We start from the raw sequence: 11,526 nt of genomic DNA on the forward strand, positions 1-11,526 counted from the left end.
GGCGCTAGAGCTGCGGTTCCAGGCCCCGCTGGGCTACCTCTTTCGGCTCAGAATTCAGCCCTGGCAACAAGGAAGGGTTATCGACCACCGAGTCTCCAAGTCCGTCCATCCTAGAGTGCCCAGCGCGCGACTCGACGCCCGGGTTTCGCTATCTCTCGTCCCAGCTCTGTGAGGCCCGTGCGTCCAGGTCGTCCCTCTGTCGCGTTCGGGCTGCCGGCGGAGCTTAGTGACCCGAATCCGTCCTTGAGGTTCGCCGTCCCCTTCCGCGCGTGGGCCCCCCGACCTTCCTGCGGCTTAGCGGGCGGTGTCCGAGCTGCGGTCCCGGGGCTCGTCGCATCTCCGTCAGTACAAGCCCGTTTTGTCCCGGTCAGGATCAACGGCCCCTGGGGGGTGTGTACCCGTTTCTGGGCGTGCGTGCTCACACAATTGTGTTTTTCCTTGTGAGGTAGGTTTTCCCTTGTGCAGTAGTTTCCTTTCTTAGAGCTCTTTGACAGAGAATTGAGAGCTAAGGAATGACTTGTTCAAGATGAGGTAATTCACCAGTGGCGGGTGTTCCAGTGGAATTTAGGGTCCCTTTTTCCATCTTCTGTTTTTTCCACCACAGCGCACTCCCCGGAGGATGAGGACCTTCTTTACTTTATTTATGTCTTTATAGAGTTTCCTGGGTAATGTAGGCATTCCATAAATATTTACTGAGTCATATTTATAGGAATCTGAGTATTTGAGGTTGTCCGCTTTCAATTGTCAGCGTTTTCGTAGTATCAGCCTAGTCTAGTCAAGGGAATTCTTCCCAAGTCTACCACGTGTAGCCAGTGTTACAGTAGGTAGGACGGTGCCTTTGATTCAAGAAATCTGGGGAAAGGACTGAGGCAGTTTCACAAATATCAGTAACACAGGTAGGAAAGAGTAACACATAAGCTGAACGCTGTGAGAGTTCCAAGGAAGTGAAAGTTAATTTGGGGGTAGGGAAAACTTACAGAAGTCCTTGAGGGACTTGCCCTGCAGCAGAGAGTGGGGCCATATTCCAGGCAGGGGGAAAGGTAAGAGCAGTCTTGAAAGCTTCAGAGATGAGCATGTGAGAAAATCTTTAGTTTCTTTCTTTTTTTTTAACTCAATGTAATTGGGGTATATTTAGAGTAAAAGTTAAAAAATGAGTTCTTGTACTTCTACTATGGCGCCTGGAATGAAAGTGAAGAGATTGCATTTAATCAAATAAAGTAATAAAGAGTATCATTTGAGGGTTTTTGAGGGAGATTCTTTACAGGGCAGCTCATCTGGAGCTAAGTTTAAGGTGGGAACAAAAATAAGAGACCATTACCAGGTCATTATGCTATTTTTGCTTTTAGGTAGACTGGTGTTACATGCCAAGGCATAGATCTTGATCCTTTTTGAGTGAGAGAAAAGGATTAAACAGAGGTGATAATAGTAAGTATCTGCTGGGAATTTCCTGGCGGTCCAGTGGTTAGGGCTCCTTGCGTCCACTGTTGGGGGCACGGGTTCAGTCCTTGGTTGGGGAACTAAGATCCCACAAACCATGCATCATGGCAAAAAAAAAAAAAAGTATCTGCCTAAGTCACTTGAATATGTTTCAAAGCAGGTTCATTTCCTTAGAATTTCAGGTTGTGACTTAGTCTCTTCAAAGTAGTTGCTGTTTCCAGTCTCTCAGAACCAGTGGGCAATAAGTCTGCCACATGTAGCTCAGAGCATTGAGATCCTCATCATCCGGACCAAGCTGAGCATAAAATTGGAATTTGTTAAACTGAATAAATGGGCACAGCAGTGCCCCTGAGTGTCACTGGCAGGCCTGATTCATAACATAGGTAGGGAGCTGGTTAGTGAACACAGGGAGAAGAAAGTGGGAAAAGAGAACCCCTGAAAGGAAGAAGAGGAAACAAGGCACAAAACGCTGAATTGTGAATGAGAGCCCCTGATGACTGTTGTTGTTTGAATGTTAAGGATAAGGGCCACAGTTCCTTATTCTTGCTGAGGAACCCACTAAAGTCCCCTGAAAATCTTTCCTTTTGATGTCACCTTTCTCTGCCTGGGCACAGTTTGAGAAATGATGAATGTATAGCTGTAAAGCAACGAAAGCATGCCGTTTATTCTAAGACACCATACAACTGACTCAGCAGGCTGAATGTTTTTGCTGGGTGACTGGCTGGGTTTAATGGTGCTGCTATTGGCTAACAAACACTCTTTCCTTTTTTGGTTTATCATGGTAATCACCTTAGTTAGAGCTGCCTTTTTTTTAGAAGGTTGCTTGAGCTTAGCCTGTCATTGGCTTCACACCCTGTTCATTTTTGTATTTCATGAGCCTCTTAGTACTCTGTAAAGCAGTTGACATTTCTTGCAACAAATGTTAGAGGAAAACTTAATGGTCTGGGTTCTAGGTGAGAGGCTTTTAAGAATCCTGTGTAGTCAAGAAATGAATGAAAGTCAGTCAGGCTTTGCCCTAAAAGAGAAGAAAAATAACTGAAATACCAATCATTTTTCTCATTACTCTGACATACTTTTCTTTCTTCATAGCACCTGGAATGGATAAAAGTGGCAGTTTTGTTACTTCCCATGAGGTTGTGTATCTGGAAGGAGAACCATGAAATTAACCTAGAGTAGGACGTTTCTAAAGACATGGAATGAATGGCTTTGGGCAACAACAGAATTTAAAAGGAATATTTGAGGGTGCAGAGCTATAGGAGAGTTTGCCAACAGAAGGATTTATGGGAAACAGAGATAAGAATCATCAATAGAGAAACCGTTTAAATTTCTTCAAGCAGTGGAAAAACTGAGTCTTGGGTCAAATTAAGTAAAATCTATGCTGAAGAGAAATCAAATAAAATCTCAAATGGAGAAAATATGTTACTGAACATTCAATGTAAATTTAGGAAAACAATCTCAAGGACAAATCTTTTAAATCATTTTTTACTATTGTAAAATTTTTATAAAACTTTTGGGCTCATCTCTAAGAACTGCCATGATGCTGAAACTTGATAATATCCCAAATATGGAAGAATTTTAGTTATAAATAACACTTGAAAATACACAAAATGTACACAAGGAAGAATATCTGAGAGTGGAAAAGTGCCAATAACATACATTACTTATAAACTTAACAGATTACCTCGGTAAACATAAACACTCAAGTTAAAGCTTAGTCTTTGGGAATGCTGTATTGAATGCAGTAGAAGTTGGATTTCATTTATATGGACAACAACCTACTAACTTTCTTATTCGCCTAAAGATACTATACTGCTGTTCCTGAATTCCAACTCTCCAGACATCTCACTGTCAGGGTGGCTTAAAGTCTTTATCCAGGTGGACGAACTGCTGCCCAGTGAACACTACAGGCAAAGCAATATGATTACTGCTTTCCTTTCTGGCAGTGAGGAAAATCAGCTTGTTTCAGGAGAGGAGAAGCCACACTGCATCTGTTACACAATATCATTCTGTCTTTGCCTTTGAGGCTTTCATACTCCCTTCTGAAGCACTACTTTTTATTGAGATTTATCTTACCTGAGTCTGTTCTTGTGAGCACATCTCTCCTTTTCTCTTCCTTTTGTGTGTTTTCCTATATTCAGTTAGGGAGAGTATGCAGGTACTCTGACTGGTGCTACTGTAAGGAGAGAGGAAGAGAAGAAGCAGCATTCAGAAGCAGGGTTCTGAAGAGTGATCGATCATCCATGTCTTGCGGTAGCAACAGCTAGACAGGACTTTGGCGGTGATAACTCTCTGAGTTCAGACCTTTACCTCTAGACCAGCACTACATGAGCCTTTATCCCTTTTAGGGATATGTGTACCCTTCAGTATAAATGCCTGTGCCTTCTGGGAGTTTGTGCTAGTTTTTGGAGGGGATGGGTTTTTTTTTTTTTTTTCATTTTTAATTTTTCTTCTAATTAAGTAGGGCTTCTTTTTACCCCTGTTGATTGTTTGAAACCAAATTCAGTATGAATAAGAGAGGAAAATATACAACACTGAATTTGGAGGAGAAAATGAAGGTTCTAAGTAGGATTGAAGCTGGAAGATCTCTTAAAAGTGTAACGGCTGAATTTGGAATCAGTAAGTCAACATTTTATGACATTAAAAAGAATAAGAAATTGATTTTGGACTTTGTACTGAAGCAGGACATGCCATTAGTAGGGGCTGAGAAGAGAAAGAGGAAAACAGAAGCCAAATATGGTGACGTGGACGACGCTGTCTACATGTGGTACCAACAGAAATGCTCCGCTGGTGTCCCTGTGAGAGGTGTGGAGCTTCAGGCTGCTGCCGAGAAATTCGCACAGTGTTTTGGGCGAACAGACTTCAAAGCTAGCACTGGTTGGCTTTTTAGATTTCGAAATAGGCATGCAATTGGGAACCGAAAAGTATGTGCGGAACAAGTCCTAAGTTCAGCTTCAGAAAATGTTGAGTCATTTCGACAAAAACTGTCCATGCTTATCAAAGAAGAGAAGTTGTGTCTTGCTCAGCTGTACAGTGGAGATGAGACTGACCTCTTTTGGAAGTCAATGACAGAAAATACTCAGGCAAGCAGAAAAGCTATTTGCCTGCCAGGGAGGAAAATAAACAAAGAACGATTGTCTGCTCTTTTATGTGCAAACGCAGATGGTACTCATAAGTTGAAGTCAATCATTATTGGAAAATCAAAGCTGCCCAAAAGTGTAAAAGAGGACACGTGTACATTACCTGTGATATACAAACTTAGTAAAGATGTTTGGTTCACCAGAGAATTGTTTTCAGAATGGTTTTTTCAAAACTTTGTTCCTGAGGTCAAGCACTTCCAACTTAATGTTCTAAGATTCCATGAGGAGGATGTCAGGGCCTTGTTACTTCTGAACAGTTCTCCAGTTCACCCTTCTACTGAATTACTAACCAGTGAGGATGGTCGAATAAAATGCATGTTCTTTCCCCATAACACTTCAACCTTGATTCAACCAATGAATCAAGGTGTGATCTTGAGCTGCAAATGACTTTACAGGTGGAAGCAACTTGAGGAAAGTCTTGTAATTTTTGAAGAAAGTGATGATGAACAAGAAAAAGGAGAAAAAGTAGCTTCCAAGATTAAAATCTACAACCTAAAAAGAGCAGTTTTTAACTGGGCAAAGAGTTGGGATGAAGTAAAGCAAATAACAATAGCAAATGCATGGGGAAATCTTCTTTACAAAAAGGAACATGAATATGATCTTCAAGGCTTAGAAGATGGGGATTATAGAGAAATTCTTGAGAAATGTAGGGAGTTGGAAACCAAGCTGGATGACAATAGGGTATGGTTCAATGGGGGTGAAGAAGAAAAGGGTAGCCCCCCAAAAATAAAAGGTGGAATTACAAAGAAAGTTGTTCAAAAAGGAGCTAAAGAGGAGGCTGGTGAATTTAAGTTATCTGCTGTAGGAAAGAGTTTGGACTACCTACTGGACTTTGTCGATGTCACACCTGAGTTTCAAAGGTTCCATTTTACGCTGAAAGAGATGCAACAAGAAATAATCAAGAAACAGTTCCAGAATAGAATCCATTCTAGAATTGGTAGCTTTTTGAAACCGAGGTCTCATAATATTAAGTATTCCTTCAGTATGCCTTCAACTTCTGGTTGTAATAATTAGATGTTGTGTTTAAAGATTTCTGCAGTTTTGTGATGATACATGAACTAGACCTGTTGTGGATTGTCATTGTTTTTATCAACTGACCTCACTGCATAGCAATGCCCATTTATATTGTTTTTAAATTTTTAATGGAATAAATTTGGGGTTTTTTTTTTATGTTTTAATATGTTCTTCCAATTTTTTTTTTCTATTTAAGGCAAAGGCTTTAATAAGGAATTACTGTCCCAGATTATGGGTGGAATGGAAAGCATTAAAATCTAAATATATTCACAGCATATAACAAAGCAACTAAAAAAAGAAAAGCAGCTATATTTATGCTGACTAGTTATTTAAGAAGATAAGGACAGACTTCAATTTAATGGTATGACACACTCTGCTCTTATAAATGGGTTACCACCTACTTAGTATTTGTTTTTCTCTTATTGTGGAAGTAACATGCCAATTATAAAAGATAACATAAAAAAGATAAAAGCACTCAAATTTTATTGACTAATGATGGACTCTTCAACACTTTGGTATATTGCATGTATCTTTAAAATAGGTAAGTTACTGGAGAAGGAAATGGCAACCCACTCCAGTATTCTTGCCTGGTAAATCCCATGGATGGAGAAGCCTGGTAGGCTACAGTTCATGGGGGTCACAAAGAGTCGGATATGACTGAGCGACTTCACTGACATAATAGACAGGAGGAGGAGGTACTGGTCAATTTGTACTTTATTCTTTTTTTATTTTTTAAGAGTTCAGCTCTTTAGCGAACGTGTTACAAAAGAGGTTCAGTCAAAAGCCCAAAGCCCATGTCATGATCAGACTCCTCAGGCCCCTCTTTCTCAGCTGTCTTCTCAGCTGGTGGGGGCAGCAGGAACTCCTGCAGCTGAGCCCCAGGCACTGGGCAAGCCCACCAGCCCCTGCCCTGCACATGAGGTTCACAGTGTCGACACTGGCCAGAGCCTTGGCAAACCGTCCTGGCCAGAAAGGGTCAATGTTTACGCCAGCCGCTTAATGAGGGCCTGGCTCCTCCGTGACCGTCACCCCGTTGTGCAGGGTGAGTTAGATGCAGGCGAGCTTCCAGATGGAGGCCGTGATACAAGCAAACATGAAGCAGGCACTGCTGGGCAAGCTGCTGCACACGGGGTGAAGTGAGGGACCTCACTGCAGCGTGACCCGAGCTTCCTCCGAGGGACTGAGCACCTTAGTGGCAGCTGAGAAAGGGAGCCAGGTAAATTTCTCAAAGACTGGGTCCATGGACTCCCCAGGCTCAGATGATATTCAAAATATCTACCAACTAGGCCTGACTCAGGCACTGAAGAGTGGAGGTACTAGACTGGGGCTTGGCGATGCTACTGGTGGTCCATGATGCTCCTGCCTCTCCTGTGGCACCAGAGAGGAGAACCCAGGAGGCTGCCACACCTGGAGCTACTGCAGCTCCATCCTCCGCTGGCCTGTGTGGGGCCTGGTTGGTTGCAGTTATGGCTTGGTGACTCAGCGTGCCTCTTCCTGCTTGGGTCCTGAGATGGGAGGGACAAGGAACCTTCTCATACCCCATCCCTTGACCCTTATGAACTGGCAGTGAAACTGGAGGTCAAGAGATAGCCGAAAGCCAGAGCACCCATTGCAGAAGGTCACTGCCTTGGCCCTGGGCAACCTGGGAGTGAAGGTTTCCTCTCGCCACCCAGACCCGAGCGCTCAACACTGGGCCCCCTCTCCGAGCCTCCAAGTGGCTCCTCAGCTGGCCATAGACCTCACAAATCTCACTCTGGCTGGCAGGCAGAGGGTAGCTGCTTGCCATAGATGGCAACATGTGTGGCTGGGGAGGTAAGCCTTTCTTGCTAGGAAAGAGCTTATCTAAACTGAAGCAAGGTAGGATTTGATCTGCTGAGTGCTGAGCCAGCTTTTCTGGAACTTCTTTTGTGTGTCCAGCAGGTACAGTTGCTCCACCGGGAAGTGGCTCCCACTCAGATGCTGGCCTGGGCACTTCTGGGTGTTTTCTGCTGAAATTTCCTCTTTTTTTTTGGCTGAGTTTCCCCAGCCTCTCCCTGCCTCTTTTCCACCAACTGGCTCCCTGCCTTGACCCTAGGAAGTGTCAACCAACCCATCTGCTGTTTAAAGTGCGCGATGATATTGCAAGATTAGGAGGAATCCTGGGTCCAAGGTCTGTGCCAAACTGGCAAGTGATATGGTAATACCACCTGGTGTTGCAAGTGACTTGGCACAGGTTGGCAGCCCAGGGCAGCGGACTCTGCCTGTCAGGCCCCTCCCTGAGCCACAGTCTCATGGTGACAATCCTCTCCTGTCAAGCCACCCACTCCAGCCCCAGCCCCACCCCGCTGAGCTGCTCTGGGTTCCTGTGGTCCCAGAAAGGCCTCAGATTCCAGGCCGGGCCAGGCCTTGGCCCTGGCCATCCCCTCTGCCTGTCTTCAGGCCTTCCTCACTCCCTCACTTCAGGAGAGTCTGCACAAATGTTGCTCTCAGACCTTCCCTGCCCTTCCCTGTTTCTCATGGCGCTTGTCAAACTGACATCATCATGTTTGTAACATCAAACTCTTTTTTTTTTTTAACTATTTTTTGCTGCTGTTTTTGCTGTGCCTACCACAGCGCCTGACCCACTTTTCCTGCCAATTAAATGATTGTTCGTGAGTAAATGTAAAAAAAAAAAAAAAATAGGTAAGTTACACTGTAAATAGAGTTGTATATCTTATTAACATTTTTGTTATTTATAAAATTAGCATTTGTTGAGACACCTTTCAATCCTTAGGGTAGAATGGATGGTGGAAGAAGTTGAGGGGGAATGTCAGATGAGCATACTGGATAACTCTCAAGTTCATTGCATTAACATCCATTTTTACCCCAGTGTTCAAAAAGTCTCAGAATATATGACCTGCAGTCATACTCTTTTCAAAAGTATTCATTGAGGGTTCCGTGGTGGCCTAGTGGTTAGGATTCCAGACATTCACTGCCACGGCCCAGGTTCAATCCCTGGTCAGCATTTGAGACCCCACAAATCCTTTAAATAGCATCCCCCCTTCGAAAAAACAGTTTTCATTGATTTTGCAAATTTCATGTTGTTGTGCTGGGTATTTAGGAATAGGAACAAGCGACAGCTGGGTGTGTGAGAGCCAAAATGAGTCCACAGAGGGCTTTGTGAGTGCTTGGATAATAGGGAGCAGGCAAGTGTGACTTATGAGCTGACCTTTAAAGTGTGGGGGAAGCAGGGGAAAAGGGAGTCTGGGCAAAGGGGAAGTGAGCACAGGCTCTCTGGTGTCAGAATGTATATCCCTGGGAAGCGTCGAGGTCCCTGGATGGTTGCTGTAGGGGCGACTAGTGGAGACAGGAGCAAAGACAAACCAGTAACAGATTTTCAATGTCCCTGGAGGTCATCCGAAGAGTTTAGACTTCCGCCTGGACCCACTTGAAGTCGTATAGGTTCTGCATCCTGAAGGTCTGACCTCGTCTCCACTTCTCCCTCCTTACTGCTCCTTTCCTAGTCCAGGTTGCAGCACACAGCACCTGCCTCCTTAGTCTCTTCTCCCATCAGTTCCCCATCCTGTGGCCAGAGACAGCGAACTAAAAATTGAAGAGGTGCTCCCAGTGGACCGTGGCCCCTAAGCCCACCCTTCCCTGCCTGAGACGCCCCTTGCCACCTGCCCACTCGTACCAGCTCGCCTCCTGCTGGACCACGATGGAGGGTAGGACCGCGGGTTAGCGCGCGCACCTGCGGACTAGGAAGCTTCGGAGAGGGTGGTCGCGCCGCCAGTAACTGCTGGCGGTGGAAGGAGAGGAAAACTGTGCTGCTCGGCCGTCCCGGCCCCGCGCAAGGAGTTGGAGCCGAAGACTGGGCGAGGTCCAGAGCAGCCGGGGCCGGGCCTGCGCGGAGGGCGGTCCTGAGGAGGGGCGCGGCCCGGCAAGGCCCTGGAGGGCTCGCGAGCGGAGCGCGGCAGGTACGGGCTGCCTGCGCGAGGCGGCCCCAGGCTCTCGCGGAGGGGGAAAGGTTTGCCGGGACGCAGCCGTGGAGCACCGCACGCCCACACACACACCCTAGCCCTTGCTCCTCCCGGGCCGCCTCGGGAGCCATCCTCGAAGGGACCAGCTGGTGGGGCTCACAGGTGGTCCTAGGCGCGCTGCGCCCGCTCCCAGATGGCGCTAGAAGCTAAGCTGTGGGGCCCACAGCCTCGTTTGTTTTTTCGCCTAAACCTGAGAAAGGACTGACGTTTTGGCTGCTGGAAATCATTCCTGAAGACGAGAGCTCCTCGGAGAAACCCAGGTTCCTCGCTCTTGTTCCAGTGGCTGTGGCAGGGTTCCCAGACTTCACCTGGATCCCCTCCCAAGAGAATGGGAAACAGCAAGAGAAGCTTCACCCTCTGATGGGGAACCACACCCAGGATTTAGAACGTTTTCCTGCCTAGAGGGGCAGTTGGGGTGGAGAGACAAAGGCAGCTTCCTCTTTAGGTCCTTAACACACCCTGGCATGCGTGCGTACGGGGTGTGCAGCGTGCATAGTCGCGTCGACTCTGAGACTCCATGGACTGTAACCTGCCAGCCCCAGCCCCTTCTGTCCCTGGAATTTTCCAGGCATAAATACTGGAGTGGGTTACCATTGCCTACATTTCAGAAACTTAGCATTTTCTCTTCTCATCCTTGCCACCTGGGGAAATCTGTCTCCCTGAAGCAGGTTTGCATCCTGGTGAGCCATCAGTTTTGGTTTCTTAACGCAGAAGTTTCTGGGATGCTCAAAGTGTTTCAGTGATGAATTAAGGACATTCACTTGTTTGTCAGAGATGGCGTGGGGGGTGTCGTTGAATTTACCTGGACCATTCCGTCTCCTAACTGCACTGAAACATGTTCAGTTCTTTCATGAATGGGGTAAAAACTCAGTGATTGCTGATGGCTCTTCCTGGAAATAAAAACTAAACAACTTAGTGCTGTTTTATCACTCTGTCCGGTCTCTGGTGTTATGGGCCTTTATCCCCTTTGTTGGGCTTGATGCTTCTAGATGGCCTCTGCCAGGCTTTTTCACATTGCTTATTCATGGTACCAGGAGACTTTCTGCTGGTTTCAGGCACTACCTTTGCTACAAGGGTATGGGACTGTTGCTCAGGGTCAGTCTACATCTACCAGGTCTCCTCCCTACCCATCTGGACTGCGGGGGCAGGGGTCTTTATTGCCCCCAGTGTTAGTTTCTTTTTGACAAAAAAGCCAGCTGGAATCTCTTCTGGTTTCTTTCCCAAGAAGACTAGTGGGGTAAGAGTAGCAGTAACGTAAAAGTATATATATACTTAACCTTCCCTTGCAATGCCTTCATGGGACCCTACTGTAAGGATCTCTGACCTGCTTTTTCAAATATGACTAGAAGAAAAAACAAAACACACATATGACTTCAAGGACAAAGTCATCAATCCTGCCTGTAACAGTAAACTACCACCCAAATATTCCTGCCAGCATGGTCTTTTTTTTTTTTTCTCGCTCCTGCTGCACCCAAGTGGCTTGCGGGATCTTAGTTCCCCAATCAAGGACTGAACCCGGGCCACGGCAGTAAAAGCACGGAGTCCTAACCACTGGACTGCCAGGGAGTTCTCCGGCTTGGTCTTACATTGATCTCAGTATCAGGTACTTAGAAGAAAAGCAATTTCCCAGTTTTATATGTCCACAAGTGGCACAAATAGATGAGTATTTTATGTTCCAGGCTCTGTGCTAAGTGTTTTACATGCAATACTTTGTGACATCATCTTATGAAAACAAGGCAAGAAGGGCTCTGCATATTAAGTTTGTTAGAAGGGGAGCTGGACTGCGGACTGGGTGAAGTCTCCTCTTGGAAAGGCTTCTTGTGCCAGGAGTGAACACATGAGGGGCCTCTTGCTCTGGCTGTAGTACTCCAAGTAGGAGCAATGCCAGTTAGAGCACATCATGAGATCTGTATGGGTGATATTATGGGGCTTCAGGGGTA

The 11,526-nt window shown here is 45.9% G+C and overlaps 1 protein-coding gene across 1 annotated transcript; it reads left to right on the top strand.

The window, feature by feature from the left end:
- Window positions 1-18: 18 nt before the first annotated feature.
- On the top strand, window positions 19-6,703 carry TIGD7 (tigger transposable element derived 7). The gene is given in 2 exon segments (XM_043455395.1): window positions 19-445; window positions 2,527-6,703. A coding segment is annotated over 1 exon segment (1,647 nt). The 5' UTR covers window positions 19-445; window positions 2,527-3,941; the 3' UTR covers window positions 5,589-6,703.
- Window positions 6,704-11,526: the final 4,823 nt, after the last annotated feature.

The sequence above is a fragment of the Cervus canadensis genome, chromosome 32, assembly GCF_019320065.1.
Source record: "Cervus canadensis isolate Bull #8, Minnesota chromosome 32, ASM1932006v1, whole genome shotgun sequence".
Classification (NCBI taxonomy): Eukaryota; Metazoa; Chordata; class Mammalia; order Artiodactyla; family Cervidae; genus Cervus; species Cervus canadensis.